Source organism: Petaurus breviceps, unplaced genomic scaffold, assembly GCF_028583685.1.
Source record: "Petaurus breviceps papuanus isolate PSGF00001 unplaced genomic scaffold, PetGlider_PUasm1.0 103, whole genome shotgun sequence".
NCBI lineage: Eukaryota > Metazoa > Chordata > Mammalia > Diprotodontia > Petauridae > Petaurus > Petaurus breviceps.
In genome coordinates, this window is record NW_027185588.1 from 3,844,669 (window position 1) to 3,861,975 (window position 17,307).

General features: G+C 40.6%; 1 protein-coding gene and 1 long non-coding RNA gene across 2 annotated transcripts in view; one reads left to right on the forward strand and one right to left on the reverse strand.

The window, feature by feature from the left end:
* The window catches only part of LOC138169248 (uncharacterized), a 28,381-nt gene extending 22,903 nt beyond the window's left edge, over positions 1-5,478 (forward strand). Inside the window, exon 2 of the long non-coding RNA XR_011170312.1 lies at positions 4,793-5,478. This is a non-coding gene — a long non-coding RNA (uncharacterized lncRNA). The remainder of the gene's footprint in view (positions 1-4,792) is intronic.
* Positions 5,479-5,559: 81 nt separating this feature from the next.
* Positions 5,560-17,307, reverse strand: part of LOC138169026 (ceramide synthase 4-like) — a 13,118-nt gene continuing 1,370 nt past the window's right edge. Inside the window, exons 2-7 of the mRNA XM_069098149.1 lie at positions 12,038-12,211; positions 11,315-11,432; positions 9,635-9,753; positions 9,393-9,450; positions 7,070-7,120; positions 5,560-6,660 (exon numbers count right to left, since the gene is read on the reverse strand). Of these exons, the coding sequence (XP_068954250.1) occupies positions 6,595-6,660; positions 7,070-7,120; positions 9,393-9,450; positions 9,635-9,753; positions 11,315-11,432; positions 12,038-12,210 (585 nt within the window). The 5' untranslated portion in view covers position 12,211 and the 3' untranslated portion in view covers positions 5,560-6,594. The remainder of the gene's footprint in view (positions 6,661-7,069; positions 7,121-9,392; positions 9,451-9,634; positions 9,754-11,314; positions 11,433-12,037; positions 12,212-17,307) is intronic.

The following is a 17,307-nucleotide window of genomic DNA, read 5'->3' on the forward strand; positions in this document are numbered from 1 at the left end:
ATATAATTTAAGAATTATTGGACTACCTGAAAACTGTGATTAAAAAAAAAAAGAGACTGAACATCATCTTTCAAGAAATTATCAAGGAAAACTGCCCTCATATCCTAGAACTAGAGGGTAAAATAGTGCTCAAAAGAATCCACTGATCACCTCCTGAAAGAGATCTCAAAATGAAAACTTCCAGGAATATTAGAGCCAAATTCCAGAGCTCTCAGGTCAAGGAGAAAATGCTGCAAGCAGTCAGAAAGAAACAATTCAAGTATCAAGGAGTGATAGCATTACACAGGATATAGCAGCTTCTATATTAAAGGATCAGAGGGCTTGGAACACAATATGCTGGAAGGCAAAGGACTTGGATTACAGCCAAGAATCACCTTCCCAGCAAAACTCAATGTAATCCTTTAGAGGAAAAATAAACATTCAATAAAATAGAGAATTTCAAACATTCCTGATGAAAAAACCAGACTTAAACAGAAAATTTGATTTTCAAATACAATACTCAAGAGAAACATAAAAATGTAAAGGGAAGGAGAAAACATGTTATTCAACAAGTGATTTGATAAAGTTAAGCCATTTACATCCCTACACAGGAAGATGATCCTTGTAATTCTTAAGAACTGTATCACTACATGGGAAGTTAGGACTATAAATAGACAGAGGGTATGAGTTTAAGTTGACATAGATGGGATGATATTAAAAAAATTAGGGGTGAGAAAGAGGATTGCATTGGGAGAAGAGGAAAAGGAGAGGTAGAATGACATAAATTATCTCACAAAAGACCTATTACAGTGGAGGGAAGGAGAGAATGGGGGGGGGTGAACATTGCTTGAACCTTATTCTCATTGGATTTGGTTCAAAGAGGGAATAACATACACACTCGGTGGGGTATAGAAATCTATCTTATGCTGTAGGGAAGTAGGAGGGGAGGGGGACAAAAAAGGTGGGGAGCTGATAGAAGGGAGGGCAGATTGAGGGAGACTGAGGGAGGTGGTGGTCAGGAGCAAAACACTGGCAAGGAGGGAAAGGGTAAAAGGAGAGAGAGAGAGAGAGAGAGAGAGAGAGAGAGAGAGAGAGAGAGAGACAGCCAAATGAGGGAAAATATAATAGAGGGAAATACAGTCAGCAATCATAACTGTGAATGTGAAAGGGCTGAACTCACCCATAAAATGGAAATCAATAGAAGAGTGGATTAAAAATCAGAATCCTACAATATGATGCTTATAAGAAACACATTTCAAACAGAGAGACACAGAATAAAAGTAAAAGGTTGGAGCAGAATATATTATGCTTCAGCTGAAGTAAAAAAAGCAGGGGTAGCAATCATTATCTCAGACAAAGCAAAACCCAAAATAGATCTAATTAAAAGAGATAAGGAAGGAAACTACATCTTGCTAAAAGGTACCACAGACAATGAAGTAATATCAATACTAAACATAAGAGCAGCTAGGTGGTATAGTGGAAAAAACACCAGCCTTGGAGTCAGAAAGACTTGAGTTGAAATTTGACCACAGACACTTACTAGCTGTGTGACCCTGGGAAAGTCACTTATCCCTGATTGCCTCAAGGAAAACCACTCTAAACGTATATTCACCAAATGGTATAGCATCCACATTTTTAAAGGAGAAGTTAAATGAGTTACAGGAGGAAATTGTAAAGCTATACTAGAGGGGGACCTCAGCTTCTCCTCTCAGAATCAGATAAATCTAACCACAAAATAAACAAACAAGATGGTAAATAGATGAATAGAATTTTAGAAAAGTTAGATATGATAGACCTCTGGAGAAAACTGAATGGGGGAAGAATGATCTTGTTTTCCTCAGTGGTACATGACATCTACACAAAAATTGACCATGTATAGGGCACAAAAGTCTCACAATAGTATGCAGAGAGGTAGAAATATTAAATGAATCCTTTCCAGATCATGATGCAATAAAATTATATTTAATAAAAGCCTATGGAAAGATAGATTAAAAATTAATTGGAAACTAAATAATCTAATCCTAAAGAATGAATGGGTCAAAGAACACATAGAAACAATCAATAATTTCATTAAAGACAATGACAACAATGAAACAACATGGCAAAATATATGAGATGCAGCCAAAGCAGTACCTAGGCAAAAATTTATATCTCTGAACTTTTATATTAATAATATAGAGAAAGAGCAGATCAATGAATTGAGTATGCAACTAAAAAAACAACTAGAGAAAAGAATCAATTAAAATCCCCAATTAAACACCAGATTGGAAATACTGAAAATCAAAGGAGAGATTAATAAAATTGAAAGAAAACTATTGAGCTAATAAATAAAACTAGAAGCTGGTTTTATGGAAAAAATCCAATAAAATAGAAAAACCATCAGTTAATTTAATTTAAAAAAAAGACAGAAGAAAATAAAATTATCAGGATCAAAAATGAAAAGGGTGAATTCACCACCTTTGAAAAGGAAATTAAAGCAACAATTAGGAGCTACTTTGCACAATTGTATGCCAATAAGTTTTCTACACTAATATGGTGCTAGTACCTAAACTATAAAGAGCCAAAACAGAGAAATACAACTATGGACACATTTCTTCAATGAATAATGATGCAAAAAATTAATATCAAATATTAGCAAGGAGATAAAAGCACTATATCACAAAAATCATACATTATGACCAGGTGGGATATATACCAGGAATGATGGACTGGTTTAATATAAGGAAAACTATCAGCATAACTGACCATATCAGTAACAAAACCAAGAGAAACCATATGATTACCTTAATAAATGCAGAAAAACTTTTGAAAAATATAGCACCCATTCCTATTGAAAACACTGGAGAGCATAGGAATAAATGGAACTTTCCTTAAAATTATAAGTAGTAGCTATCTAAAACCATTAGCAAGCATTATCTATAATGAGGATAAGCTAGAAGCCTTCCCAATAAGATAGGGGGGAAGGGGGAAGCAAGGAAGCTTATTATCACCACTATTAATCAATATTGTACTAGAAATGTTAGCTATAGCAATAAGAGAAGAAAAAGAAATGGAAAGAATGAGGCAATGAAAAAACAAAACTATCACTCTGCAGGTGATATGACGGTATACTTAGAGAATCCTAGAGATCAACTGAAAAAGTACTTGAAATAATTAACAACTTTAGCAAAATTGGAGGATATAAAACAAACCCACATAAAATCATCAACATTTCTATATATAACCAACAAAGTCCAACAGTGAGAGATAGATAGAAAAATTCCATTTAAAATAACTGTAGGCAATATAAAATACTTGGGAGGCTACCTACTAAGATGAACCCTATGAACACAATTACAAAACACTTTTCACACAAATAAAGTCAGATCTGAACAATAGGAAAAATACCAATTGCTCATGGGTAGGTTGAACCAATGTAATAAAATGACAATTCTACCTAAATTAATTTACTTATACAGTGCCATATCAACCAAACTACCAACAGTTATTTTATAGTGTTAGAAAAAAATAACAATAAAATTCATCTGGAAGAACATTAAGAATACTAAGTGAACTAACTAAAACAAATGTGAAGGAAGGTGGCCTAGCCATACCAGATCTCAAACTATATTATAAAATGGTAATCTTCAAAACCATATGGCATTGGAATGGTGGATCAGTGGAAGAGATTAAGAACACAAGATGCAGGAGCAGGTAGATGGTGCCATAATGAATAGAGCACTGGCCCTGAAGTCAGGAGGACCTGAGTTCAAATCCGGCCTCAGACACTTGACACTTAACTATCTGTGTGACCTTAGGCAGGTCACTTAACCCCAATTGCCTTGCCTTCTCCCCTCCAAAAAAAAATTAGAAAAAAAACACAAGATGTAGTAGTAAATGACTATAGCAATCTAGTGTTTCATAAACCCAAGAACCCCAGCTTTTGGGGCATAAACTCACTATTCAGCAAAAACCGCTGAGAAAACTGGAAAGCAGTTTGGCAGAAACTAGGTATACAGCAACATCTTAGACTATATACCAAGATAAGATCAAAATGGGTATGTGATTTAAACATAAAGGCTGATACCATAAGCAAATTAGGAGAGCAAGGAACAGTTTACCTGTCAGAATTATGGAAAAGGGAAGAATTTATGATCAAACAAGAGATAGAGAACATTATGAAATTCAAAATCAATAATTTTGATTACATTAAATTAAAAAGGTTTTGCACAAACTAAATCAACACAACCAAGATTAGAAGGAAAGCAGAAAGAAGGGAAACAATTTTTTATAGCGTTTCTGATAAATGTCTCATTTCTCAATTATATAGAGAACTAAGTAAAATTTATAAGAATAAAAGTCACTCCCTTATTGATAAATTGTCAAAGGATATGAAGAAGCACTTTTCAGGTGAAGATATCAAAGCTATCTATAGTCATATGAAAAAAAACACTCTAAATCACTATTGATTAGAGAAATACAAAGTCAAACAACTCTGAGGAACCACCTCACACCTATCAGATTGACTAATATGACAAAAAGGAAAATAACAAATGTTGGAGGGGATGTGGGAAAATTGGGAACCAATGCACTGTTGGTTGAACTGTGAACTGATCCAACAATTCTGGGGAACAATTTAGAACTACACTGAAAGGGCTATGAAACCATACAAACCTTTGATCCAGCAATATCAAAGAGAGAAAAAAAAGGGGAAAGGTCCTATTTGTACAAAAATATTTATAGTAGTTCTTTTTGTAGTGGTAAAGAATGGGAAAGTGAGGGAATGCCCATCAATTGGGGAATGGCTGAACAAATTGTGGTATATAATTTTCAGGTAATATTATTTTGCCAGAAGAAATGATGAGCAGGCAGATTTCAGAAGAACCTGGAAACAATTACACGAACTGATGCAAAGTGAAATAAACAGAACTGGGAGAACATTGTATACAGTAACAACAACACAATATGATGATTAACTATGAATGACATAGTTATTCTCAGCAATGCAATGATCCAAGACAATTCCAAAGGACTCATGATAAAGAATACTACTCACATCCAGAGAAAGAACTGAAGGAATCTGAATGCAGATTGAAGCATACTATTTTTCACTTTCTGCATTTTTTTCATGTTTGGGTCTGTGTTTTCTTTTTCTTTTCTTTTTTTTTTTGGAGGGCAATTGGGGTTAAGTGATTTGCCCAAGGTCACACGGCTCGTTTTTGTGTTGTGTCTGAGGCCGGATTTGAACTCAGGTCCTCCTGACTCCAGGGCCGGTGCTCTATTCACTGCACCACCTAGCTGCCCCTGTGTTTTCTTTTAAAACATGTCTAATAGAGTTAATACATTTTGCAAGTCTGAAAATGTATAATCTGTATCAAGTTGCTTACTATCTCACAGAGGGGGAGGTAAGGGAGGGAGAGAGAAAATCTGGAATTCAAAATAAAAAAAATGAATGTTAAAAATTGTCTTTACATGAAACTAGGAAAAATAAAATATTGTTTTAAAAGGGTAAACATAAAATCTTAAATTTTAAAGCATAAAAGTTTAAAAAATAAATTTCACAAGTACAATATAGGGTAGAGGTTGTTATCAATTGATCTGAAAAATATCTGGGGGTTTTAGTGGACTGCAAGCTGAATATGAGTCAGCATGGAATGAGACAACCTAAAGAATTAATTCAATATTAGTCTAAATTATGAGAGGAATAATATTCAGCACTAAGTCCTTTTGCAAATAATTATGGAGCAATTTGTTTGAAGGAGATAGGAAAGGAGAAAATCAAAGGAATCTGTAGAGGGGTTGGCCTTGGTGAGAAAGTAATCTTTTTGCTAGAGACATAGAGAAGAGAAAAGGGGAATGTTGTTTAGGCATTTTGAGTTAAGGCCAAAGGAAAAGGGAGGTCATGGCAAATGGGCTCTTTTCTCAATAAAGTATGGGAAAAGGCCCTCAGCTAAGTCAGGATGTGTGATGTGCCATTGATGGCAGATCAATGAGAGATGAAAAGAATTGGGACAACTTTTGTAGGGAATGCCAAAGACAATTGTGGGATGGAAAGGAATTAGAGTGAGTCTGATTTGGCCACAGTGTTGAGTTCTGGGTGCCATGTTTTAGGAAAGATTTTGAAAAACTGGAGGAAGTTGTAAAGGAGAATGATCAGGATGGTTATGGTCCTTGGGGTCACATTGATTATGATCAGGATTTATTAAAATAATTGGGTATAGTTAGCTTAGAGAAAATAAAATAAATGGAGGACATGGCTAATGTCTGTAAATACTTGGAAGGCCATCATGAGGGAAGAACCAGGCTCAGTGGAAGGAAGCCACAGAGCACCAGATTTAAGTTTGATGTAAGACCAAACTTTTTAACAAGGAGAGTTGCCCTAAAATAGATTGTGTTGCCTTGGAAAACATGGTTTTTGCCCTTCCTGGATAACTTCAAGTAGAGGTGATGTGAACATTTTTTGAGTAATTGTAAAGGAGACTTTTGTTCAGTTATGACAGCCTTTTTGGTCCTTTTCAACCTTCATTTCTGGCCACTATGGAGTGCGGTGGATGGTATAGTGGACCTGGAATCAGGAAAATTTGAGTTTAAATCCAGTCTCAGAACTTACTAGCTGCATGACCTTGGGCAAGTCACTTAATCTCTGTCTTTCTCAGGTTCCTCATCTGTAAAATGAGGATGATTGTGGCACCTCCTATAGAGCTGTGAGAATCAAATAATATAAAATTTTTTAAATTAAATTTTATGTTTATTTTTAGTTTACATCATTCATTTCCACAAGATTTTTAGTTACAATTTTTCTTCCCATCTTTCCCCTACCCACCACCCCCAAACAGCGATCCCACTGTATACCCCCTCCCCCAATCTGCTCTCTCCTATATCCTCCCCCATCCCCCCTCCAACTTTCCAGTAGGGCAAGATGGATCTCTATACCCCAGTGCCTGTATGTCTTAATGATATAATATTTTTAAAGTACTTTACAAACCTCAAACTGCTTTATAAATAATAGCTTTCATCATCATCATCATCATCATCATCATCATCATCATCATTCCTAGGGTTTGTTTCAGTGAATAAATCTGGCACTGGCCCTTGTCCAGGGATTGCTCACCTGCTTAGGGTATCCAGTCCAGATTGTCTCTGGTTGGCCAAACCAGGTTTCCTGTAAGAAACAAGGGACATGTTCTAGACACTTCTTTCGGAAACACTAGTTCCCATAAGTAATGGCTCCTCCCCATAACTTTGAGCCTTCCCCTAGGGAGCTCTTAAGTATTCAGCAGAAATTATTGCACGGCCACCTTACATTATCTCCTATCCTTATCCTGGCCTCTTCCTCCCCAGGTTCAGGACCAGTTAGAGTCAAACTTATGAGGTGTAACCCTTGGTTAGATGAGAGTCTTGACCCTTTGATCCTTTATACATGCCTCCAGATCATTAGCATTTGGTCCCTCTATTAGCTCTTGAATAGCTAGGGAGTATGGGCTAGATTGGAGAGGTCTGTCAAACTATGACACTTCCAAATTATTGGAGCATTTAACCAGTCTTTCTGCTTTAAAAAAAGGTTTAAAGGTTTTAGCAGTGTAATATGGAGACCCAAAGAGCTAATTGGACATTGTCTGCCTTAAGAGGGGCATAGTTTCCAGGAATAGGGAGGAGTAATCGAACTATATTCTGTCCTCATCAGACCTCATCTGGAGGACTGGGCACAGTCCTATCTATGCACCATGGCTTAAGAAGGAAATGGATAAGCGGGGGAGTGTCCAGAGGAGGGCAATCAGTAACAAGAAGTAGGTGAACTTGTCTAGAAAGCGGAATCTATGAGGTGGCTTATGTGTGATAACCCTCAAAGGATAGATTAAAGTCAAACTATGAAGGGCTTTACAGGTCAAAGAGAACAGTTTGTAGTTTATCATAGAGGCAACAGAATCATGTAAGTTTTTTGTGAGGAGGACGGACTGTTAGAAGGGAAACAATGGAGACCACAGAACCAATTAGGAGGCTATTGCAATAGTGGGAAGCAAAGGTGACGAGGACGTGAATTAGGGGGGCTCTGGTGGTAGTGCAGAGAAGGAGATGGTTTCTAGACATGTTATGGAAATAGAATTGGCAAGACTTGGTCATTGATCACATGGGAAGGATTTTGAATTCATGTCATATGAGAGTCTACTAGGGAAACTGGGCATGTGTAGACCTGGAAAAGACTCAGAGGAGCATGATGACTGTCTTCAAAGTCAGCTGTCACAAAGAGGAGAGATTTACCTTGTCCTTCTTGGTTCTAGAAGGCAGAACCACGAGTAACGGGCAGAAGTTACAAAGAGGCCAATTTTGCCTTGATCTCAGGAGAAGTTTCTTTTTCTTTTTCTTTGCTTTTTGGAGGGCAGTTGGGGTTAAGTGACTTGCCCAAGGTCACACTGCTATTTTTTTTTGTGTTAAGTGTCTGAGGCCAGATTTGAACTCAGGTCTTCCTGATTCCAGGGCCGGTGCTCTGTGCACTGTGCCACCTAGCTTCCCCCAAGATAAGTTTCTTAATAGGGAGACCTATCCCAAAGTGGAATGGGCTACTCTGGGATGTAATGTCTTCCCTGTATGTGGATATGTTCAAGCCAAAGCTGGGTGATGGCCATTTGTCAGGTATATTATAGTGTGGACTCCTTTCCCATGTGGATTGGACAAGATGGCTGCTGAGGTCCTTTCCAATTCTCAGGTCCTGCGATTCTGCGATCCACACCTTTCTCCTCCCCTCCCCCACCAGGTCTGGACTTGCTCCCTCTGAAACCCTCATTTCTATGATTTGGGGGTACTATTTCTGTTTCAGTTCTCATCTTACTCACCCTGTCTACTGGTCAGACTGACCAGTCTAGCTACATCACATTTAGAGACTTGCAATGTGGGGTGATATAAGAGGATGAAGAACATGATTTAGGGCAGATAGGGAGTGAAATGGGTTAGGAGCAAGGTAGGGTTGGGGTGCTAATGAAATAGGAAGACAAGGGAACAGGATGAGAAAGAGAGAGAAGATAAAGTATGAGTGAGGAGCCCAAGAATGGAGAGAATAGAGGCGTAAAATCAAGAAAAGGAGATTCGAGGGAATGGGAGCGGAAGGGATTAGGGAGTGGGGAAGAGATGGAAAGGACAAAGGGTGGGGAAGGAGAAGAGATGAAGAGAAGACAAAAATTCACAAAGGGTAACGAGAGAAGGATGGTGAGTATGGGGATATGAGGATGGCAACAAAGGATGGACAAAGCAAGAAGGGACAGAGTGAACAGTGCGGGAACAGGGAACAAGGAGGACAGGGAGAGAAAAGATGAGGGGATCGAAGGGTTTGGAGGAAGATGGGAGAGAATGGATGGGCAGAAAAAGGCAGAAGGACAAAGACAATGGGAAGGGAGAGGATGAGGAGTCAAATGAAGAGGGATGGCACAGGACATACTCACGTTGTAGAAGATGAGAAGACCTCCAAAGGAAGAACAGGAGTAAAATAAAAATCTTGAGCTGAAAATAAAGAACAGGCGTAGAGATGAATGGATCAGGTCTTATTGTTGGGGGTGGAGGGAGTGGGTGGGGAGATGAACAAATTGTGGGGCCCCTGCTTTCCAAGTCAGGCCTGGTCCCATGGCCTACTGACCCAAGTCTAGATACCTTGGAGCCAGTTTTCCATCAAGTCCCCCCAACTCACCAGGATTCAGAGAATTTCTTGCTCAATAAAGGTCGTTCTTGGTTTCTCCGGTGTCGAAACCAGCGCTCAGCTTGCCTCACAGAGAGGCTGCACTGACTGGCCAGGTGACTCAGCTCATCCTGGAGACAGCAGAAGATTAGGGGTAGGACGGACAAAAGGAGAACCTTAGCTTCAGGTGACTGCCCTCTCTCCTAAGCTCAGATGGTGCCCCTAATCAGAGAGTGCCCATTCTGCTTCCCAGGGGCCTGGAGTCTTCCAAGAGCATGACATGTTCTTGAGCTAAGTCTCTAGGGCAGGGTCCAAGGATCTGCCTCCTTTCTTAGGACTCCCTCCCCACTCTAGATTGGGATACAACTCCCCCAATAAAAACATTCCCCAAGCCACGCCTTGGCACTTGCCATAAATGAGATGCCCTTTGGGGAAAAGGAGGTCTGCACTGGGGGAAAAGTCTCTGAAACCAACATGTCAGGCACTATGGAAAGATGAAAACCAACCATTCCCTGCCTTAGCTGAGCTAACATTCTTTTGGGAGAGACATGATGTGTACATGTAACTAACTACAAAATAGATGTAAATAAATGCAAAGTAATTTCAAGAGAGTACTAATAATGGAAATAATTGGGAAAAGTGTCTTGAAGGAGGTAGAAGCCTTGAAGGAAGCTGGAGTTTCCATAATGAAGAAGTGAGAGCATTCCTGGGGAAGGAGAGCATGCCAGATATGGGAACCAATGGCATAACGAGCAGGTGAATTTGGCTAGGAAAGAGGGTGTGGTAATAATGTATATTTATATAATAAAGTTAATTTATATATATTTATTTATAATTAATAATAAAATAATAAAATTTATATAATAAAAATTATAATATAAATAAAAAATAAACATAATAAAAATTATATATTATATAATAAAAGTAATAATGTACAATTAATCTGGAAAGGTAGACTGGAGTTCAATTGCAAAGGGCTTTGCAGATCAAAAAGAACCATTTGAATTTTATCTTAGAGTCAATCAAGGGGAGAGTAGGAGCAGCATAGTTAGACAGCTTTAGGAATGTCTGACTGGTGTCTGTGTGAAGCATGGATTGTAGAGGGGAAGACAGTGGGGTCAATGGAATAAATTAAGAGGCCATTGCAATAGTGGGGGAAGGCAGAGGTGGTGAAGGCCTGAATTAATCCTGTGGGAGGAGTGGAGAGAAGGGAATGCTTTCAGGAGATATTATGGAAATAGAATCAACAAGACTCGGTGACTGAATATGGAGAAGAGGTATTGGGAATGACTCGGAGAGAGAAAGCCATGTCTACAGAAAATAGAATGGAAAAGCTGGGAATGACTTTAGAGATCATCCCCTCATTTTACAGATGAGAAAACTAAGGCTACAAAAAAGGGTCAAGTGACTTGACTAAGGTCACAAAGCAAGTCATGGCAGAGGTGGGATTAGAACCCAGTTCTAGTGAACTCTTAATCCTTTCTGAGGATAGAGGTTGTTAGAACTTGATGCTCAGTGTAAGTATCACCCTCTCTATAAGAAACAGGTACACAGAGAGCAGGTGTCTGAGTGAGCCCCAGGCACATGGCACCTCCTATCTCCCCCACTTCTTACTCAAGGACCACTGAACATCAGAGATTACCTTAAACCTCCCAGGAGCTATAATGGCATCCAAACCTGGGGCCTGCTCACCTTTTTGGGATTCTTACTCTGGGTCTGGAAAAATGACTCCAGGATGGGGTTGGGAGTAGCCTTTATCCTGAGGGGGTCATTCACACCCAGGGCTCTGCACAAGGGCAGTCCTATGAACCTGTGAGAGGAGAAAGGAGGAGCTAAGTACACAGGAACTCTCCCATTTATGGACCTTTGGGAACTCTCTTTCCAATTTCACCCACCAACTGACCTACCACAGCCAACTTGGCATAGCCTATGGGAGATGGAGCATGGGAAGAGGTATGAAGGGGATGGGGTACCTGTGGGGTACATATTGGATGCTTAACCTAGAGGAAAAGAACATCATATATTTTCCTTATGGTAAGGGCTTCTGGGCTGTCAGAAAAGGGGGCAGGAAGATACTTTTCAATGAAGGAGATGGGCTCCCCAAGATGTAGGACCACAGTCAAAGAGGAAACGTTCTTCCCCCCTGAAATCTGTTAAATATTTGGTAAGCATCTATTGTTACCAAGCCCAGTGCACAGGAACTAGGGGAGCTATGGGCTTTACAATATCATCCTTGCTCTTAATAAGTTTATGGTCTGAAAGGGGAATAAGGAACCCATATACATCAGACTTTTATAAAAGATATTTGATGGAAAGATTTTTTTCATAGCAAAGGTTTTATAAAAACAAAAGGTATCAACAACATATTAAATTTTTTTGAGGGAGGTAAGGGAAAACCTTCCACAGCTGACTCACCTCACAGTGCCATATCTTATGATCATTAAGACAAATGTCAGGGGAATGGTTGCCAGCAGGTCCTTGGGATGAGGGTATGTGATGCCATCTGAATCTTCCAAGTCAGCCCATGTGTAGCCAGGGGGGATCCAGTACTCATCCTTCCAAAACAACTTGTACAGGGTGGCCAGCATCCTAAGGGTAATTCACCAAATGTCTCAGGAGGTATTGGCAGGGCAAATCATGGTTTAACAGAGTCAGTGCACCCAGATAATCAATTTTAGAAATAGAGAATATCATAACTGTAAGACACCTTAAGGAAGTCTAACCACTTCATCTTACAGACAGAGAAACTGAGGCCCCCAAATAGGAGGAGACTTACCCAAGGTCACATGGTGAGTTAAGACAGAACTGAGCTTGAAACTCGGGTCCCCTGATTCTCTGTCCAGGACTATTTCCACTGCACTTGCCACCCAGAAGTTCTGGGAATTGGGGGGTTAGGGCATGGGTGAGAAAACATTGCTGGGTGGTTCTCATCTAACATACTGGCTGCTGCCTAAATCTTTCTTGGCATAAGAGACCCAGGTGTCCCAATCTGTCCAGCACCTGCCTTAAACAGAATAGCTCAGCCCAGTGCTGTTTCTGCTGTGACCATGATTAGTCACAGAGGTTGGGGAAGGCAGCTTCCCAAGGAGGGAAGCAGATCTTAGAACCAAGGAACTGGCAGAGTCCATAGAACCCAGAATTCCAGAGGTGGAAGGGCCCTAGTAAATGTCAGAGCTGAGAGGTTCTTAGAATAAAAAAGAGAATGACAGAGCTAGGGGCAACCATTCATTTCAGGCAAGAAGAGTGATCTACCCATCACCGAAAGTATTCAAAGAGAGGCTGTGTGATGACCCCTGTTGGCGACAATGGATTCTTTTTCCAGTTGAGAATTGTACTAAACCCTTTCTCAGGGCCTGTCCAGCTCTGTCACTCTAAGCTTCCTCTAGAACTTCTTCTGGTTCCCACTCTCTCCCCCATCTTCTCCAATGTCCCCTCTGCAGGCTGCTAGTGAGGAGCTTGGGACATAGGCTCTGGGACCTCACCTCTCTGAGTTCAGGAAGACGTCTATGCCTCCTTCCCCTGAATGTCCTTCTGTCCCCAAATGGCAGTGGTTGGTGAGATCAAGGAAGGCTTTTGGGGCTGCCCACTGAGAGGCCAGGCTGTTAACCCATTTCCAGGGAAAGACTCTGACTCTCCTTACCTGGGGGCCATGTCCCTCTCTGTAAACCATGGCCCTTGTCTGCCCTGGGCCAGAAGCATCACCCAAAAGAGAGTATACATTCCTTGTGGGGCCAGAGCTGGTTTGCTTTTCTTTGTTCAGTCCAGATTCCACTAACTCCTAGCTCCTAACCTGGCATCTCATTCTCACTGACTGAGAATATCTGACTTGAAAGGAGTCCCTGAGGCTATATAATGCAACCATGCATGAAAGAGCAGTCAATGGAGAAGAATCCCCCCTCCAGCTGACCCAACAAGGGGCCCAAGCAGGGTTTCCTTTGGAAGATCTCCAAAGAAAGGGAGTCTGTTACCGCCTGTGGGATCCCATGCTACTTTCCCGTACCTCTTGTATTTAAGAACATTTTCTTCAAGGAAACAATTCCAAAGATTGGGAAAAATGAAGTTGTTTAAAGGAAACATTTATTAGGGATTTATTAGATACTAGGTATTGTACTAAGCCTAGGCTGCTAGGTAGCACCACAGAGAATACAACACCAGGCCTGGCATCAGGAAGACTCATCCTCCTGAGTTCAAATCCAGCCTCACACTCTTACTAGTTGTGTGAACCCAGACAAATCATTTAACCTTGTTTGCCTCAATTTCCTCATTTGTAAAGTGAGCTGGAGAAGGAAATGGCAAACCACTCCAGTTTCTTTGCCAAGAAAACCCAAAATGGGGTCATGGAAAGTCAGATATAACTGACATGACTGAACCACACCATGATAAACACTTGACAAATATCTTATTTGATCCCCACAATTACCCTGGGGGGCAGGTGCTATTATTACCTTCCTTTTATAGTTGAGGGCACACTTAATGGGTCTGGAGTGAGAGGTCTTACATTCAAATATTGGCTCTGCCAATGACTACTTTTGACATGTTAGGCAAGTTCCTCAACCTGTGTGGTCCTCATTTTCCTTATCTGTAAAATTTGACTAGCTGGCTTCTATAATCTCACTTTCTACAGGAAGCCTTTCCCAATCCCTTTTAATTCCAGTGATTTCCTTCTTTTAATTATTTCAATTTATTCTGCCTATAGTTATTTTTGCCTAGGTTTGTTTACATGTTGTCTCCCTCTGTTAGACTGTAAGCTCCTTGAGGGCAGGGACTTTCTTTTTCCTTCTTGTATCCCTAGCATTTAGCACCTTGCCTGGTCCTTAATGAACATTTATTGAATTGAATCTAAGGCCCCTTCCGATTCTAAATCTATGATTCTATATGTTCCTGTTGTCTCTCCTCTTGCTCCTAATGAATAGAATATAGGCTTGTTGAGGGGGAGGGCCTATTTAATATTTTGTCTTTTCCCCCCTGAAGCTCAGCAGAGAGTCCACCTGAGTATTTATGCCCTAGAGGAGCTTACAATCGGGTGATTTCCTTTGAGGGGATGCTTCTAGGGCACCTGCCAATGTTGGGGCCCACTGGAGGGATGGGGGGGGCACAAGACCTGATGTCCTAATGTGGGAGGAGAAATGAACAAGGGGCAACATCAAGAAGTGATTAAACAGGCTGGGGCTGCTGGGATCTCTTAGCATTCTTCACCTTCTCCTCCTTCTCTGAGACAATGCTTAATGAGGGCCTTCCTATGCTGGGGACAGGCCCTGCTGGAGGGCTAGAGCTTTGGGAGGGGTAGAACCTGTTGGACCCAGTTAGACTGCTGGAGCTGATCCCAAAGCTTGGAGAACTTCAGGTTTGAGTCTTACCTTTGACCCATTCTGGCTGTGTGAGCCTGGGCATCACTTTACCTCTCTATGCCTCAGGTAGCTGGGATCATATAAAGTGCCAATCTGCATCAGTGGCAGGAATCTCCTTACCTGGGATGTCCCAGTGCTAATGAAATCAGAGGTCTAGTCCCTCTCCCTCTGTTTATTCTGTATGTGCTTATATTTGTGCATAGTTCCCCTGATAAAATGGAAGCACCTTACATAGCAAGGTTTGCTCCATTTGTGTGGAGGCTACGTCTGCAATTTCATTAGTCAGGGGGATTCTCTCTATCAATGCAGGTCAAACTTAACAACTTAAAGCCTTTACTGAGTCACCTAGGACAGAGAGGTCAGGTGACTTCTCTCATACAAATCATGAAATAAGCCACAAATGCTTGATGAATAATTGACTATTTCAAATTGCTTTCCAGAATGGTTGGGCCAATTTTCAGCTCCACCAACAATGCATTAGTATACCCTTCCACAACCCCTTCACTATTGATTATTCCATTGATTACACCATTGATTGTTGATATTTTATCATCTTTGCCAGTTTAACTATGTGAAATATAACCTCAGAGTCATTTTGATTTATATTCCTCTTATGTTCATGATTTGGAGCTTATGGTTGTTAGTAGTTGAAGAATTAGATGTAAATCTCCTTTCTCCAAGTTCTTTTTCTTCCATATTTCCTTTTCTTTTCTTCCTATCATAACACACTGTTTCTTCTTACCTCCTATACTTCAACTAGATTCAACTAGAAAGTATATTGTTCTAGCCTTCAAGGTCTGTCTAATTTGCTTCAATCCAAACTTTGCCTCCTGACCTTCAGAGTTCTCCTTCCCACAACCCCCAACCCCTCTAGGTTCATCAAAGAGAATTGGATTTGAAGTCAGAGGACCTGGTTTAATTCTGGGCTCTGATGATTCCTAACTATATGATCTTAGACAAATTACTTCCCTTCTCTGGACCTCAGTCTCTATCTCTAAGGCCCCCTCCTAGCTTTCAGTTTTATGACCTGTGGTACCCCATCCTTCTTTTCCATCAATCTTTCTCTCTTCCAAGAAGTCCTCCCTGATTCTCTATACCCTATTCTGCAACTCTTGAAGCAGCCTAGCATGGGAGATAGAAATGGGAATGGATAAGCTGGAGTGACTAGAGAAGGGCAAGAAGGATGGGGATGCCTCCAATTTATTCCATATGATGATTCACTGAAGCAAAGGGGGGTGTTTTGCCTGGAGGAGATGTGGGGTGTGCACTGTGGGGGTGGGGGAGGAAAGGACAGGGTGGGAGGACAGCTGGGGTTCAGATTAGCTGTGTGACCCTGGACAACCTCACTTAACCTCTCTGTGCCTGCCTTTTTTCTTCTGCGAAATGGGAGAGAACAAGGACTATAACCCTTATTTCATAGAATAGTTGGTAGCCCAGTACTTTGAAAATCTTAAGAAAAGCTCTGTTATATCCACCGCTATCTATGACCTCAGTTTATCTTCAGCTACTTGATTTTTCTCCAAATTCTTATTTGGGCAGCTTGGGGCCAAGATGTCACCCTAGGAGGGTCAGATTAATTGGTAGGGGAAAGAGAGGGAAGGAAACAAGCACCCATTAAGCACCTACTATATACCAGACCTTGTGCTAAGCGTTTTACAAGTATCTCAGTTCATGTCAAGTCAGCTAGGCTCTTTCACACTAAATCCTAACAACCTAACTTGGGCAAGAGCCCTCCTGAGCCCTTTATGAGACACAAAACCTCTTTCTCTAGGAACATTCTATAGTATCTAATACCAACAATAGTTAGTGTTTTAAGATATGCAAAGTGCTTTGCAAATATTTCCTCATTTGATCTTCACAGCAACATTGAGAAATAGGTGTTATTATTACCCCATTTTACAGATAAGAAAACTGAGGTATAGGGAAGGTAATTAACTTGTCCAGGATCCCATAGCCAGTTTAGTATCTGAGGCCACATTTGAACTAAGGTTTTCCTGAATGCAGATCCATTGCTCTATCCTGTTCACCAAGTAACTACCTCAATTAAGAACCACCTCATTAACAATCAGTTATTTAAGGGTCTGCTCTACACCTGGCATTGTGCAACTCCTTCTCTCTTAGCCAGTCTTCACCTTTTCCTGGGGAACAGATATTTTGCCTGGTTGCCCCCCGGAGGAATCATTAAGAATAGGGAAGCTGTGTCTTGGGACATGCTGAGCTAAGCAAAAGTAACTCCCATCAGAGGACAACTCTGAGGCTTCCTTGGTTCATACTTAGGAACATTACCTAGGCCCTAGGGACCTTCTTTAATTCTAGTGGTGGAATGAGATGGGGGGG